We start from the raw sequence: 17,312 nt of genomic DNA on the forward strand, positions 1-17,312 counted from the left end.
ATCCCTGCTGCTCATGCAAATATTCAGCAGCACTGACCCGAGGACTGACCCTTGCAGACAGAGCCTCTAATGAAGACATGCACTGCTGGTTACCTTTCAGCAGATCCCATTTTGAGCTTCTTACAGCTGCCTGCTCCCATTGATTTACTCCTTTACTTTTCCCCTGTAGGGTGATAGCTGGGCTTTGTCGCTTCATTATTTTTTTTCTTCTTTTTCTCATTTAGTTTTTCCTCTTTTTTTTAAAGGAAAAGATAAGTTTTTGATTTTTTTTCTTTCCCTGTTAAATCCATGTTGTTGTTCCCTCTAGTGTTGGTGGAACAGTAGCTTTTTGAGCATCCACTTACACATCCATGGACAATTCCAATTTTTTTTTTTTCTTTAAACACTAATTTTTTTTAGCTGCTGTTACATCAAATCCTTCCCACCTAATTATTTTTTAAAAAGAAAGATAAAATCCAGAAAGAAAAGTGAAAGATTTTTGCAGTACTTGCAGATTTGGTGAAGATTTGGACAAGAAAGGATTTCCTTTGTGCATGAATGTCACAGGGGTGGGAGCAGCCTGATCTGGCTCTACCACTTCCACTACCAATTCCTTCATGGCAGCACTTCCAGCTGCTGCTTGTGGGGACCTTTTGCTTATTTAAACACCAATAAACTGCAGAAAAATGAGGAAATTCTGTATTTTTACATGTTCAGCATCCAGGGAAGCGCCTACAAAGAATCTGGCTTTCCAGGAAGAGGAGGTACCTCCTTGCTTGTTGCCCCTCACAAGAGCCAAATCTCCCAGGGCTGCCAGATTTATTACAATATTTGTCTAGGCACAGACATTTAGACATCTACATGAAAGGTTTGGCCTTATTCCATTTGCATTTGGTCCTCAAGGAATAGAGATACACACCAGTGCCTCCAGCCAGGATCGTGTGCTGCCCCATGGATAAGCAACCATGCCTCAGCCTCACTGCAGTGCAGGCTAGTCCAGCTTCAGAGAGGCAAAACAGGATTTTATTTTGTTTGGAAAACATATGAAATCATGGAATATTCCAAGTTGGAAGGAACCTACAAGGCTCGCTGTAATCCAAATGAGCTCTCTTTCACCATGGCAGGGACAGAAAATGAGCCCAGGAATATTTTATTTCTGGGACAGACACAGACTCTGAGGCCAGTAGATAAGGTTTATAAAATGGTTTGAGTTTGGAGGGATACATGTGGATTGGCTGTGAGGGGAGCCCAGAGGGCAGAGGATGGGGTCCATCAGCAGCAAATGCCTTTGGGGGTATTTTATAATAATGGGGTCACCCCCTTCTGCAGTGTGTGCACTAAACCATGCACCACCAGTGCTGGTTGCCATGGGATTCCCTTCTCCACAAAAATTCCTCTAAAAGCTCTCTTTTCCCTCTCCTCCCCAGGAACAGCACCGTTCTGAACTCCAAAGTCATCTCTGTGACTGTGAAGCCATTCCCTCGGTCTCTCCTCACCCCTCTGGAAATCGAATTCTCCCACCTGTACAACGTAAGTGGCTCCTGGGAACCTGCCCCATCCCATGCCTGTGTTTGCTTCTGCAGGGCAGGAATGTGTTGCTGCAAGGATGAGGTGGTTTTGATGGGCTCCTGACATCTTTTTGTTGGTGCAGGACCCTTCAGTCTCCCCCCAAAAAATGAAACAAACTTAATTTCCAGAGCAGCAGGAGGGTGACACTGCTGGCACAGGGAACATGGCCATGCTTGTTCCCAGTTCACACCATTTCATTGTGGGCATCATCCCACAGGAATAATTGTGCACTCATTGAAATAACCTGATGTAACAATGGTCTTCTTTGAGGAGGGAAAGGCAGGGGGAAAGGTTGTTCCCAGTAATTCTGGAATATTACTGTTGTCCTCAATGCTTTCCAAGGCAGGCAAAAATTCCCTCCAGGTTCCTCTGCTCAATTCTAAGCAGATTTATGGGATGGACATGTACATATCCCAAGGTCCATCCTTGTGGAGATTGGATGCCCTCCTGAGGCTCTACAATATGAATATTAAGATCTGTTGTGTCTTTGGACTCTCCTGGAGGGATTTTCCAAAGCTGTGTCAGACAGCTGGAGTCAGAGGCAAAGCTCTTCCAGGGGGCTTTAAACACACCTGACCCCCTCCTTCAGGGCTGTGCTTTTGTCCCACAAAAGCAGAGGCTGTATTTGATCCACTTTCCAGAAGGGAGCAGCAAAAGGATTCTGTGTGAGAGGAGGGATAAGGAGGAATATCCGTGGGTTGAGTCAGGAGAGAGGCAGAGTCAAATCCCTCTGCAGTGCTCGTGATGCGGAACAAACCAAGGCAGTTTTTATTCTGCCTTTTCAATCCCAGAGTTGCCAAAACCATTCCAAGGTTTGAGATCCATGACAGCTCCTCTGGTGTATCCCAGACACCCCATCTTTAGGGCACTGGAAGGAGATTTACAGGCCCCATATTCTTCATTCCAGTCCAGACACTCCACAAACAGCGTGACACTGATTTGTGTCTATTTTCCCGTTCTTGTCTCCTGGCAGGGAACCACCAACCAGACCTGCATCCTGTGGGATGAAAATGATGGGTGAGTTCTGTGGGTTTCTCTTTACTCTCACAGGTCTGTTTGCTTTTTTGGGTGAAATCATCACAATTTTAGCAGTGATGTGTCAGATCTTGCTCTCTCTACTCAGTATTTTCTTCGCCCTGGTGGGGAGTCCTTCTTCCTTCACACATGCACTGCTGAGCTGTCCTTTAGTGCTGTTTTGGATTTTTCCACATAAAGGATGCATGAACTGGGACCCAGGACTGTGGAACTTTTTAGATTGAGCTCAGAACAGCTGTGCTTGGCTCTCTGCAGTGCTCACCCCAAATCATGCACCATAAAGAGAGTGACAAAAAATCAGTTGCAAGTATGACCTTTGGAGGTCAAGTTCAGGTGACATGGACCTTACATTGTGCTGCTTTGATATAGAAAAACTATTTTTGCCAGAATTCCAGCAATGACTGGTACTGTTCAGGAGGGTTTGAGTGATGTGCTTATGGCCAGCAGGGAAAAAAAACCAATCCCAAGTTACCCCAAAGAGTTGGGACCATAAATCCCATATGGGGAGTAGTTGTCAAAAAATGTGCATCTTAGAAAGGAAAAATAAAAACCCACTCTGAAAGTGAGGTCTTAAATCCTGAGTGAATTTGACAAGGATACAAAGTGTTTGATTTAATGGTGGTTTTACTTCACTGACTTTTGCATCTCAGTTTGAGCACCTACCTGACTCCTCTTCTGCTTGCAGTCAGTTCCTCTCCTTGAGATCTCAGACATTTGGCACATGCCCCTGCATTTATTATTATTATTTATTATTATTACCAGCAGCATCTGAAAAATGATTCCATTCTTGTCCTTTTATGCTCCATTAAGTAGCATATGCACACAGAGGCAGGCAACATATTTACACTCAGCTCAGTTCCTGGTCTGGGATTAATTTGGCATCTCTGAGTGGATCCAAAGCAAAGCTGAAGAACCCAGAGGTTCTCCCTGTTTGTGGAATCACCCCTGTGTTGTAGCCCAGGGCAGAACTGGTCTCTTGGCTTCTAGTGAAAATTGCTCTAGTGCTAGAAGATGGTTGAGATGCAGGTGGACTTTTAAGAAATTAATAAAAAGGGGTTTTATAATGTTTTCTGTGTGCCAAAGAGTGTATGGGTCAGCACAGAGGGCTGGGTTGGGGGGCAGGTTCAGGAGCTGGCCTGCTCTGCTAGATCTGATGTTTCTCAATGCTAGAATGGAATTAAAGCACTTGTACAACAACCCAATTTTTGGCAAGTAAAGGCAGGAGCTGGAACCATTGCATCTTTTGCTCTGCACTCCATCCTATTGCTTTTAGCTTTCCAAATGCAGAGAGAGGGTTGTGTCCAGGAACATGGAGAGGTTTCCCTGCCATGCTCAGACCTGGATTTAATTAGCTTCAGTCTGAGCATGAAAAGAGCAAAATCCAGTTTGGGAGTGGCTGAGGGGACAGGGACGCCATTCGGGGTGGGTACAGGAACCTGTCAGAGCTGGCACTGGGAAGTGCCTGGTGGGACACAGATGAAGGTTTGCCCAGTGCTGAGCATGGACTGAGAGGTTTGGTTGGCATTTCTGAGCTGGAGGCAAAGCAGTGCCCAGTTCAGCATCATCCACATCCTAGAGAATGATTTGGGTTGGAAGGGATCCTAAAGATCATCTCATTCCAACCCCCTAGACCAGGTATTCCTGCCCTGTGAGCTCTGGCTGTTCCACACTCTTCCTCCCAAGGCTCAGCAGCTTCTTGGGCTGCTTGTTGTCCCTCTGGGAGTGCAGGATGCTGGGATTCCTTTCAGTCTTCCATCTCTGCATCCTCATGGCACCAAAGAATGGGAGCTAAGAGCTGAGCAGGAAATTTCTTGGCACCAAGGCCACGGTTCAGTTTTCAAGGATGGATTCCAACCCCCCAGCAGATTGGTTGTGCAAATGCTGCTGCTAAGCCTTCATTTTCCCCATGTTTTGGGATTTTGGGGGGCATGTGTGCACGCCTGCAAGTGTTTGCAACCAACATTTACAATCTTGAGCATCTGAAAAGCCCCAGATCCTGATGTCAGCAGATTTTTGCTCGGACAATGTTCCAAAACTTAGAGTTGATCCAGCGAGCTCTGTCGAGGGGAGTTGTCAAGCTGTTTGTGCAATATTTTAAAAGCTGATTTGCACAACATTTTAAAGCTGATTTGCTACCTCTGCTGCCTCCTGGGAAAGTCTAATAAAAGGCAAATTATGCAAACCCAGTTCCCCTGTCCTGACTGCTCACCTTGATCTCGAACAGTGCTCTGGAGCTGTCGAGGGGTTTGAATCACGATTTTGGGTATTGGTTTCCTGCTTGGAACAAGAACTTTTGCACCCTGGACTTCTTGCCTGGTATGTGGTAGAGGTCTTGATTGGTGGCTCTGTGCCAGGAAACCCCAGGTTCATCCACTGTTTTGTGCCTCCCCTCTTTGCTCCCATCTTCTCCTTCCTGCCACCTCTCCCTGTGGCCTGGAGGTTTTTCCACCAATCAGTCTCATAAGGTGGTTGTGCAAATGGGTGAAACTAAGGATGTCCCATCCCTGGAAGTGTTCAGGGTCAGGTTGGATGGGGCTTTGAGTAACCTGGTCTAGGGAAAAGTGTCCCTGTCCGTGGCAGACGGGTTAGAATTTAATGTTCTTGAAGGTTCTTTCCAAGCCTCACCGTTCTGTGATTCTGTGAAATCCCATTCCCCAGTTCTGACCAATCTGATGGATTTACAGCTTCATTTCCCTGCCTGTTCTCTCCCCTGCTGCATTCCCTGCATCCCAAGCCAGCCTGTTGATGGCAAATCCCCATTAGCTCTGCCTTGAATTATCATCTTCACAGCGTGTTCTTTGAGGGCCATTGCTTCAATGCACCTAGTGGCCAGTGTCACCCACTCATTCGACTTCAGTTGTGGAACCACCCATCCTGTTCCTTCCTGTATACTCCAGGAAAGACTTAGCACAAAGAGAAAAAACCTAGCGAGGGCCATTCTCTGTCAGAACACACTTGGCCCTTCCTTCACTTTATTAATCCCACTGAGCCAGTCCACCTTGCAGTAATCAAACCTTTAACCCATACCTTCATATTTTTGCAAGCATTTGACTATTTAGAATTCAAAGAAGAAAAAATATAGAATATAGGAGACAATTGTGAATCAGGTTGCTGACGCAGAACACACTGAGACCCCTCAAGATTCCTTTTGTGCCGCTCGCCATGTTCCTGCTCCAAGGATGGGTGGCCAGGTGGAGCTTCCCCACACTCACAGTCACCCACCTGAGGCTGCAGATCTTGGTGACCCAAATTCCACCTGATTCCAGTGACCCAGCCTCTGGATTTAACCCCTTGCCTCCTGTGACTGAACAGGTACAGAAGCTGCAAACCTGGAGCAATCCTCCCTTGAGAGCTCCTGCCTGTTCCTGTAGCCACATGAGCTTCCAATCCCATCCAGAACATGCCAAAACCCTTTAAAGGCCACTTAAAATCCATGGGCCGTGAAGGGTTGGACTGTAAAATTGCAATTAGAATCAGACAGTTATGTGGTGACCGTGTGCTTCCTCAAAGATGGAGCTGTCAAACAGAGCACTTGGAAATAAAAAAAGAGGGAGAACCCTTGAGTGTTCATTCATTTGCATTTAGATGGATATTTAAGCTTGTACTATTAACAATGGATTTTTGATTTAATAATCCCAGCCCCTCTGAGTGACTCTGAGATTCGTGGGTGGCACCTCTGCCTCTCTTTTCTCTTTCCCTTGCCCCCAACTCCTCATGGCATGAAATAAGAGGGGAGAAGATCAGGGACTAATTTCTGTTGTGTTGGGTGCTGTGAGTGTGATTAATGAGCTTAGCATGGGCTGGGTAAATTGAAAGTTGAAATCAGAGAATGATTTGGGATTCTCTGGCTCTCCTCCAAGGGTATTCATCTGGAGTAATTATTGGCTGCTTAGCCCTGATGAAGTGAAAACCCAGGCAGGATCTGGTCTTCTGCTCCCTCTTTTTCCTCCAGGCCAGGGGAGGAGTTGATAAATACAGCCATGGTTGTGTGTTCATATTCTTGTGCATCACCAGGGTTTCATTTCTCACCTGCCTTGCCCTGGGATTTCATTTGGCAGTGGGAACAGGAGACAGAGCCAAGGTTTGTTACTGGTGGTGACAGCATCACTTCATGTGTTTTTACAAATCCCTGACAGGACATTTTAATGAGGTTGGAGTCAATCTCTTCTCCCAGGTTACAAGGGACAGGACAAGAGGAAACGACCTCAAGATGCATCAGTGGAGGTTTAGATTGGAGATTAGGAAAAAATTCTTATTGGGAAAGTGGTCAGGCTTTGGAACAGGCTGCCCAGGGAGGTGATGGAGTCACCACTCATGGGAATGTTCAAAAAAACGTGTGGATGTGGCACTTGGGGATGAGGTATAGTGGTGAACAGGGCAGTGGTGGGTCAAGAGTTGGGCTCCATAATCCTTTCCAGCCTTTACAGTTCCATGATTCTGTGGCTGCAGAGGAAGGTGTGGGGCTATTTAGTGTTGCAAAGCAGTCCTGCTGCCCCATGGGACTGATGAATCTGGGTTCAGGCCATCAAAGCTGTGTTTGAATCTTCTTTGAGCACGGGATCAGGTAAATGAGAACTGGTGTGGGATGGAAAGGGACAGTCACAAACCACAAAGTGTGGGCTGTCTGACAAGGGCATGGAGTGATGGGACAAGGGGAAATGGCTTTGAAGTGAAATAAAGTAGATTTAGATTGGCTATTAGGATAAAATTATTTGCTGTGAGGGTGGTGTTGGAACACTAGAAACTGGAATGCCCAGGAAAGCCCCATCCCTGGAGTGTCCAAGGCCAGGCTGGACAGGGCTTGGAGCAACCTGGTCTAGTGGGAGGTGTCCCTGCCCATGGCAGGGGGTTGGTATGAGAAGATATTTAAAGCCCCTTCCATCCCAAAATCCTGTGAAGGGTCTGGAGAGGCAAACTGGGATCAGGCTGCAACAGGTGAGCACTACTTGTGCCCTTCTTGGTGACAGCAGCATTCAGGCCAGAAGAGATCTTCTATTTTAGCCCTTGGTGCAAGAGACAAAATCAGGCCATGCAGGTGTGAAATCCAACCCCAGACACACAAAGAGTGAGATCCAGCAGGTCTGCATTGCCAGGAGAACCCTCATCCCTCAGGGAACACCTGGCTCCATCGAGCAGCTCCTCTGCCTCATTTTAATAACTAAACATTTGAATAACCAGGCATTAAAATAACTGATCTTAAGAGGTCTTTCGAAACCTTCCAAAATATTTGCATAAAAGCTTTTCTGCTCTTGGAAGAGAAAGCACCTCGGGAATCTGTGGTTTTAATTCAAGGACACCCTCGGCTTCCCTTGGGAAGGATTGTTCCAGTAATTAAAGCCTTTCACCTACCTGACTTGGGAAATGCAAACCTCACTGTTTAGGAAGGTGACCTGTGTGAGCAAGGTTAGGCTTGGAGAACAGAACAAACACTGCCTCAGCTCTGGGGTGAGGTGAAATCACCTGGAAACTCGTGCTATCCTAAAATACAGCTCCAGAGGCTGAGGATAGTCCTGCTGGTGAGATTTTTACAGACAGGAACTGCTTGAGGGGTAGGGTGTGGGTTGGTCCTGGAGGTGCCAGGGACATAAACCACTGGGAGAGTTTTGAAGTGTCAGAGCAAGTTTTTTGGGGGTGTTTTGGTTTGTTTGCTTTGTCTGGAACAACTCAGAGGAGCCCCCAAAATATCCTAGAAGGAGGAATTTTTTGTATAATTTTTTCATAGGGTAATTGTACTTTTTAGTGTTTATGGCCTGGATACCCCATGAATCTTGAAATGCAGCTGCTTTGCTTGAAATTCCCAATTTTTGGGGGTGGGATATCCAGTGTCTAATCTGCAGAATCCCAAGCTGTCTGAATTCCTGACTGCATGTCTTACAGGATAGAAGGAAAGTCCTTGCAAGGCTGCACAAGGAGCAGGACAGGGTGTGAGCTCCATGGGCTCCACACCACTTGTCGAAAGAGAAAGGCATTCACGTTTCTTTCCTGTGCTTTTTGGGACTTTTTGTGATTCCAGCCTTGCTGGTCTGATTCCCTTTGGAGGGCATGTACAGCTCCCTTGGTTCCTCTACTCCCCACCACCAGAAACGTGTCACGCAGGAATTGTCTTATCTCTAACATCCCACAGAAATCATTTTGCTCATCACATCAGTTAATCCATCTCCCAGGGCCTGTCTTTTGAAGAAAAGCTTTCCAAAGTCAAGAAACAGCTTCTCTTTCCCCCCGTCTGTCACCCAGAGCATTAATGACCCTGCCAGAGCTGTAGATCAGGCAGTCACAGCCTGTCTGTGCTGACAGGGACGGATGATTCCCCCAGATGCAAACACTTCACAGAGTCACAGGATGGTTTGGCTTGAAAGGACCTCAGAGGTCCTCGAGTTCCACCCCCCTGCCATAGCCAGGGACACCTTCCACTATCCCAGGTTGCTCCAAGCCCCATCCAACCTGGCCTTGGACACTTCCAGGCATGAGGCAGCCACAGCTTCTCTGGGCAACCTGTGCCAGGGCCTCAGCACTCTCATAGGGAAGAATTTCTGCCTAATATCCCACCTAAATCCAATCTTTTTCAGCTTAAAGCCACTCCCCCTCGTCCTGGCTCTCCATCCCTTGTCCAAAGTCCCTCTTCAGCTCTCTTGGAGCCCCTTTAGGCACTGGAAGGGGCTCTAGGGTGTCCTTGACACTTTATTTTTTCCACACTGACGACCCCCAGCTCTCCCAGCTGGGCTCCAGAGAAGAAGGGCTCCATCCCTGATCATTTTTTTGGTCTCCTCTGAAATCTCTCCAGCAGTTCCACATCCTTCTGATGTTGGAGGCCTCAGAGTTGGACACAGTCCAGGAAAGGTCTCACAGGAGCAGAGCAGAGGTCACCTCCCTTGACCTGGTGGTCTGTTAAAACCCAAAAACTCTGTGAGCAATCAGTGCACTGCTCTCCCCTTTGGATCTACTAATGGCCTATTACATATTAATTTATAAAAATTATATATTATATATATTTTACTGCAACAATCCAGCTGTGAAGGAACAACACTGCCCTTCATGTGATCCCAAACATGTTCTGGTGTTCACCAGTCCCCCTGTTCCAGCTCTATTGCCCTTAATCAGTTCAATTCCCCACATCTTCAGCTGCAAATCCTGCCTTTCCCAACTGCTCCTGTGGATGTGTTGAGGGGATGTCAGTGAGGGAAAAAAGCCTCGTGCTGGCTACACAGGGGCATGAGGGGAGGTTAATCTGAATATTCCCATTAGTTCCCCTGTGTTAAACCCAGTTAGAAGGATCCCTTAATTCAGCCTGTCTGACTGCACTCGCAGTGTGCAACCAGGCAGATGGAATTATGGTCCCAGGAGGCTTTTTCTAGCCCTGGGTGAGAGCAGACAAAACAGGGCAATGCAGTGAAAGCCAGTCACACCTCCAGAGCCTGAGGATTTGTCCCTGGGCTCTGGGGCTGCTGGGAGCACAAAGAAGGGCAGATTTCAGGGGGCTGTTTTGCCAGACACCTCCTTTGTTACAAGGACAATTTTCCCGATTTTGATTTTTTAATCCCAGCCCCTTTGAGTGGCTCTGAGATTCGTGAGTGGCACCTCTGCCTCGCTTTTCTCTTTCCCTTGCTCCCAACTCCTCGTGGCATGAAATAAGAGGGGAGAAGATCAGGGACTAATTGGTGTCTCCTAAGATCAGGGACTGGGAGTTGTTACCTGGATTCCAGGTGCTTCAGGAAAGAGGTGGCCAATTCTGTCAGCACAAAGCAGATGAGCACGGGGTTGTGTCCATCCCTGTTTGGGATAAGAGTTGAACTCCTTTGGCCTTCCCAGTGGTCAGAATTGTCCATGGATTTGGGGAAGCAGGTGCTGGGTTGTTCTCCAGTGCCTTCCACAGCACAGGATGCAGGAGGAGCTGAGCAGGAGAGCACGGGGCCTTTGCTGCCTGCCAGCAGAGCAGGGTTTAATGGCTTTTGACAGAAGGGAAAAGGGGAGAGGACAGAGGACTCAGAGGCCCTGAATTGAATGTTCCCTTGCTTCCCTAGCCAAGTCAGCAATGTGGGTGGAATTAATGAATTCTCTCTACAGACCTGGCAGAAGCCAGACACTGACACCTGGAGGATGCTCCCAGTGGGAAGGGGCTTTGGGTTCAGTGATTTGATTCCCAACCTCAGCTCAGTGCTGAGGGCGAGAGCTGGAGCCTCGTGAGGTTCGGGATGGTTTCTGTGTTCACATGTGTTTGTGCAGTGTATTCTGAAAAAAAAGAAAACAAACAAACAAGCACCAGGAGCAGCTGAGGGAGCTCGGGGGGGGCTCAGCCTGGAGAAGAGGAGGCTCAGGGGGGACCTTCTGGCTCTCCACAAGTCCCTGACAGTAGGAGCAGCCAGGTGAGGGTCAATCTCTTCTCCCACCTAACAAGCAACAGGACAGGAGAAAACAGCCTCAAGTCACACCAGGGGAGGTTTGGATTGGATATTAGGGAAAATGACTTCATGGAAAGAGTAATCAAGCCCTGGAACAGGCAGCCCAGGCTGGTGGCTGAGTCACCATCCCCAGAGGGATTTAAAAGATGTACAGATGTGGCACTTGGGGTTGAGGTTTAGTGGTGAACGTGGCAGTGCTGGGCCAAGAGGGTTTGAGGATCTTTTCCAACCAACAATTCCATGGTTCTGTGGCTGCATCCCTGTCTTGCCTGCATCCCTGCCAGCTCTCCTGGAGCCATCTCCATGGACATGCCAGGCTGCTGAGGGTGGCTTGTGGTGGAAATCCAGCTTGACTTGCCAGGCTGCATGAGGGGACTCCAGGCTGAAACAGCACAGCCCAGGCAGCTATGTGTGCTGGTGGAAAGCTTTGGATCACAGCTCCAGGCCTTGAAGTGTGAGGAAAAAAGGCAAATTGGGGAAATATGCTGCCTGATTTTGGTGTGCTCGAACTCCAGTGGCTCAACAGGGTGAAGCTTTGAACCAGCTTCAAGGCAGGCTCAGGTGCATGGGGGAGACACAAAGAGCTGCACCAGCAGAGTGCTCTGCACCCTCTGTGTGTGAAATTCAGAGTGGAGCCACTTTATCCTCCATGTGCTTCTTTGCTGGATTGATTCCGTCTGCCTTTATGGGCACAAGAAATTCCGTCTGGGTACAGAGCACCACTTTCCAAATGGTTCTGTCTCTAAACTTGCAGATCTTACCAGGTCTGAATCCTCTGGAATTTTGGCTTTTCTGGGAGCTGAGGGATCCAGAGCAGCCTGTGCATGATTTGAGGAAGGTGTGTTATGACCAAAAGTGCCTCAGGACCAGGGTTGGACAAAGCCCAGACCATGAGCACTAGGTAGATGTCTGAGCAGGTGATGTTTTATGTTTTGTCTTTGCTAAGGACAGAAGTTTCCCCATTGGCTTCTTTGTGCAACTTTCTTCCAAGACTGAGGTAAGTTCAGATGAACTTCTTAAAATGCCTCATTTTCAAAATGAATCCTTGAACAGCAAGTGAGAAACAGCAGTAAACACCACAACCAAAATAAATTTTGTATTTCCAAAATTTCATCATAAAATCAGAGAATGGTTTGAGTAGAGAGAGACCTGAAAGATCATCCCATTCCATCCCTGTTCCATGGCCAGGGACACCTTCCACTACTCCAGGTTGCTCCAAGCCTCATCCAACCTGGCCTTGGACGCTTCCAGGGATGGTGCAGCCACAGCTTCTCTGGGCAGCCTGTGCCAGGATCTCACCAACCTCCCAGGGAAGAATTTCTCCCTAATATCTAATTTTATCTATTTTGTCCATTCCAATCCCAGACCTCTCATTCTTATGATGGGATTCCATGGGAAATGATCAGGGTGCAGTTTCTTGAGTCCATGGCATGGCTCAAAGGTGATGGACTGGCAGGATGGACAAGGATGGATGTGGTGGAAAAGGCTCCAGAACTGGCACACTGTGAATAATGATGGGCAAAGTTTGTCCCTGTTTTAAAGGGGAGAAAAGGACTTGTGTTCATTTTCACCTGACTGCTTGGGCGCCATTCTAGAAGATGAAATGTTCTGCTAAAACAGCAGCAAAAGAGGCCACAGTGCCCAGGATGCAGCCCTTGTCTAATGATGAACTTTCTGTGTGTCTGGACAAATCAGTGTAAGCTTTGTGCCTCGGTTTTCCCTGAGCCTGCTGTGCTAAATAACATCAGACAGCTCCTCGAAATGTCAGGGAATCGGGGAGCGAGGAACTCCTGTTAGTGAGCAAAAATAAGTATTCCTATTAATCACTGAGAACTGGTTATCTAAAGGTGAGTTTGATGGTCAGACTGGTCACCCAGAGGAGCACCCATTGTGATTTTTGTTTCGTGTGGGCAGCAGGGAGTGTCACCACACGAATTTTGGTCTTTGTGAGGTGGAATGAGGAGACTCAGGGCCACCACTGTGAGACTGCTCATGTGCAGGCACAAGACACCAACTGTGCATCCCACCTGAGCTCTCCATGGCCTCTCAGCCCCATGGCAGAGAGAATTAGCAAAAACATGGAATATCCAGCTTGCTCTGACAGCCAACTCAGTGTGGAGCTGGACAGATTTTCCCAGTGGCCATCCTGAAAGGCAATGAGCAAAAGTCCTGGAGAGGACAAATCCTCTGTGTCCTGTCCATCAGATTTATTTGGAAGCACTTTAACCCTCAGTGAGGAAAATAACTGATGCAGTGAGGTCAGAAAGCCTAATTTCACGGAACAGAATGATTTTCAGACTTGTCAAGGCTCTTTCCAGGGCTTTGCAAATCCTTTAATTCAATTACAGCGCTGACCAGTTGGAAGATGAGTGTTCATCTCCCAGAGCTCCCTTCTGCTTCAGGCCAGAGCTGCATCTCCAGGGGGGTTCATGGGCATGTGGAATGTTGGTGGGATGTCAGGAGGGGGTTTGCTGGCTGTCTCTGAGGGAACAAATTCACCCTCTGCCGGAGCCTGGTGCATGGCAGGGTGAGGGTGGTGAGGCCCTGGCACAGGGTGCCCAGAGAATCTGTGGATGCCCCATCCCTGGAAATATCCAAGGCCAGCTTGGGCAGGGCTTGGAGCAACCTGAGACAGTGGGAGGTGTCCCTGCCCATGGAAAGGGGTTGGAATGAGATGATCTTTCAGATCCCTTCCAACCCAAACCACTCTGTGATTTTATGGTGGTGGCCTGAAGCCTGACCCAGCAAGAGCCTCGATCTTTCTGGGTTTGAGGAGAGCCTTTCTTGCTGCTGAGGATGGAAGTGCTGGTGATGCCTTGTGACCTAGAACAGAGACTGGACAGTGCTAAAGAATAAATTAGGGATTTATTAGAAAGCCTCAATGGATGCACCTTGGGCAGCACAAAAGCCCAGCCAGGGCTACACCCAAGATGAGCCCAAAATGGTCACAAAATGGATGACTGGTCACAGGGCCTCTCACTTTTATAAGTTTTGGTCCATTTGCATATTGGAGTTAATTGTCCAATTGCAGCTTTAGGTTATGAAGTCCCATCTTCTTGTTTTTCTCTCTTCAGTCCATGTTGTTTGTGCTCTTGGGCCTGAAATTTGGATCATTTGTCCTTGGTCCCCAGCTAGAGAAGGAATTATTTTGTCTCCCCACTCTATGAAGAGATCTCACTGTCCCCTAATAGGAAGCTCAGACCCACATACTAAAGCAGTACAGAATCAGAAAAATATAAAAGCTAAAACCTGAGGCATCACAGACAGCAAAATGGGTGGGAAGCACATCAGTCCCCCCCAATTTTGGGTGATGGATCCAATCCACCAGCCAAGGAGACAAAAATGGAAAGGGTCATAATTGCACTGATGAGTGTTGGGCTGTCCTCAGAACCAGAACTGTCATTTTCAGGTGGGGAAGGAGAAACCCAGGGACTGATTTCTCCTCTGTCACCCAGGAGGAGCAGAGCAGAGCCACAACTCAGCTCTCCTGCCCTCTCTCAGGGCTCTGCTGGTGGCTCTGATAAAAGTTAGCTGTGGTCTGTATTGGGAGAAAAGGAGCCCAGAGGAGCTGGGATCCAAGAGAGTGCTATTCCTTTTTAGCTGTGGTTATTATTTATTTAATGGTGCACAGAATTCATATTTCAAATCTTAAGGAAGAAATCTTCAAACCTCAGCAAGGCTCCCAACAGCTTCAAGGGCACTTCACAGGATTATCCCAGGGATTATCAATATGCATGTGATTTTTTTCATCCATAATCCTAGGCTGGGGCCTGGGCAAAGGGCTGTTGCTGGTTTTTTGGCTGTCAGCTGGGATATCTTTACCTTTAATCTTCCATGCCAGCCCAAACTGAAGCTGCAGTAATGTATCACTGCTGCTGGGAACTGTGTTCAGACAGACATTTTCCAGTCCTGGTATCCCATGTATTGGTCAAAACAGTGCTGGAGAGTTTAGTGACATTTAAAATATGTTCCAAGGGACTGTTTGGTTACTGGTAGTGATGAGGGAGGCAGAACTCTGTGATGCAAATCCCTAAAATCCAAGAAAAATATGTCTCCAGAGCTTCTGCAAGTGGAACAACACAAGGAGAGTGCAGGGGGGCTCCCTGTGTCCAATATTACTGCAGGATCTGGGTCCTGGCTGGGAAAATCATCTTTCAGCTACAAAGGCACCTGGAGGGAAGGGGTTTTTGATGCCTAAGGTGTAATTTAAACATGTCCAAGATGTGGAGATCCAGTGTGAATGCAGGGATGGGGAAAGCACACACATGGCCGTGGCTGTGTTGCAGCCCAAGGATTTTTTTCAGCCATTAAAGTTGCACTGATGAGTCCCAGGAGAGAATCTGCTGCTCATCCCCAAGAAAAACAACTCAGGGTGAGGGGGGAGACTGAAAATGTTTTGCATGAGACACATGGAACAGGGCAGGGGAGGAATCTCAGAATTGCCATTGGAGTAGAATAGAATAGAATAGAATAGAATAGAATAGAATAGAATAGAATAGAATAGAATAGAATAGAATAGAATAGAATAGAATAGAATTTTCAGTTAAATCATTAACTCCAGCTGCCCAACCAAGCTGGGATAGTTCAGGGCTATCCAAAAGTTATTAGGAGGGTTTTCCAAATCCCTCTCAAACACTGACAGGTTTAAGACATTTACCACCTCTCTGGGAAGCCTTTTCTGGTGTTTGACAACCCTCTGTGTAAAGAAATGCTTCCTAAAATTCAGTTTGAAGTGATAGGTGCATTCCACCACGGTATTCCCAGGAATATCCTGTTTGTGGGACAAAAATGGTTTTGATTTTTTTTTCCAGGTAGCTATAAAAAGAACTCGTCTCTCCACCCCCGCTTCTGGAGGGCTGCTGTGTTTGTCTCCACTCAGGCATCAGCACCTCCCAAGTGTTGTTAGAAATGGTATCACAGCACCGGGCATTTCCCGGCTTCCCAGCTCATTTCTACCCAACTCACTCAGTTTACAAGTGCAAAAGATGCTTTTGCTAATTGCCAGCTCTGCCAGCTCCTCCTGGGATCTAGGAGGCAGCTGAGGTTGTCCTGCCTGTTCTTTCTACAGCAAAGAGCTGCTGCTGCAGTCTGTGAACCAGGACTTACACGACTCCTATTACTGTCATGCCCCAGCATTTCGCAGCTTTCAGTGTGCTGTTATTGCAACTGGAGCTGAAAAAACCCCAAACAACTCCTTTTCTAGGTCACTTACAGCTCTGAATTTTCTTTTACATTTGCCTTTACCCAGATTAGTGTTTTTGGAGGGTTTAGGAGGGAGCAGTGTTGGTCCAATGACAAGTGTCACTTTGCTTTGGAGGCTTGCAGGGGTGAGACGGCTTCAAAATGCAGCAGAACTGACAGGAACTCTCAGAACATTTTCTGCTGCTCTGAAGCAGGAGCGATGTGGGGACCTGCTCTCAGGTCCCCTGAACAAAGAGCATTTATTTTTGTCCTCCTGGCCTCCCTCCCTCCCCAGAAAAGCTTTCAGAAGAGGTGGCCTGGGAGCCCCCAGCTTGTAAGCGGCGCTCCTTCACTCTGACAACTCCTGTCATCTCAGGAAAGAAAGGAAGATCAAACAGGAGGATGGAGTGGGAGCTGTCACATCCACTGTACTTTCCTGCTCAGTTCTGTTACCCTTGGGCAGGTGAAGGCTGGGACCAGCAGTTTCATCCCTTTGGTCCTAACCTACCTGTCTGCTCTCTGCTCACTCTGTGTGGATGACCTTGATTCACGAGCCAGCAGTGTTGGCAGGGACATTTCAGAGGGGCTGAGGAGAAAACAGCCAGATTTACACCTTAGCACTGTGGTTTCCTGACTTTTTTCCTTTCAGGACTCCTGAGTGTCAAACCAAATGTTCTGATAAACTTTCTCCACACACTCAGGCCCCCTTTGATTTCCAGACTCTCTGTCTCTCTCCCCAACTTCTTCTGCTTCCTTGGTGGCTCCAGAAAATTTCTTATCTGCAAAATCTTCCCTGTTTATTCCTTTACTCTTTATTCTGATGTTTTTCTGCATCTCCCTCTGGACATTCCTCTCTGCCCACTTTCCTGGCTGGGATGGAAGCAGCTGCAGCAGCAGGAATCTCCCTTTTCCCACCCTCTGCAATCTGATCTCCTCCTTTGGAGATTCCTGGCTCCAGGTGCCAGCTTGGATTTCGGAGAAAGCACCCTGGCAATGAGCACTCCTGAGCCAGAGGATAAAAGCTTCCTGCTGGGATTTCATCTGCATTTCATCTGTGATGGTGATACTGCCTGGCTTTATCCCCGTGCTCCCTGCCTCCCCTGGGTCCTGGCAAAGAGAGTGCCAGGAGGGTTGAGTGCATTCAGCTGTTAT

The 17,312-nt window shown here is 47.7% G+C and overlaps 1 protein-coding gene across 1 annotated transcript in view; it reads left to right on the forward strand.

Annotated features, from left to right (window-relative positions):
* Positions 1-17,312, forward strand: part of LOC103816826 (adhesion G protein-coupled receptor B1) — a 133,950-nt gene that overhangs the window by 14,163 nt on the left and 102,475 nt on the right. Inside the window, exons 8-9 of the mRNA XM_050970761.1 lie at positions 1,407-1,509; positions 2,522-2,565. Coding sequence (XP_050826718.1) covers positions 1,407-1,509; positions 2,522-2,565 — 147 coding nt within the window. The remainder of the gene's footprint in view (positions 1-1,406; positions 1,510-2,521; positions 2,566-17,312) is intronic.

This window comes from Serinus canaria, chromosome 2 (genome assembly GCF_022539315.1).
Source record: "Serinus canaria isolate serCan28SL12 chromosome 2, serCan2020, whole genome shotgun sequence".
Classification (NCBI taxonomy): domain Eukaryota; kingdom Metazoa; phylum Chordata; class Aves; order Passeriformes; family Fringillidae; genus Serinus; species Serinus canaria.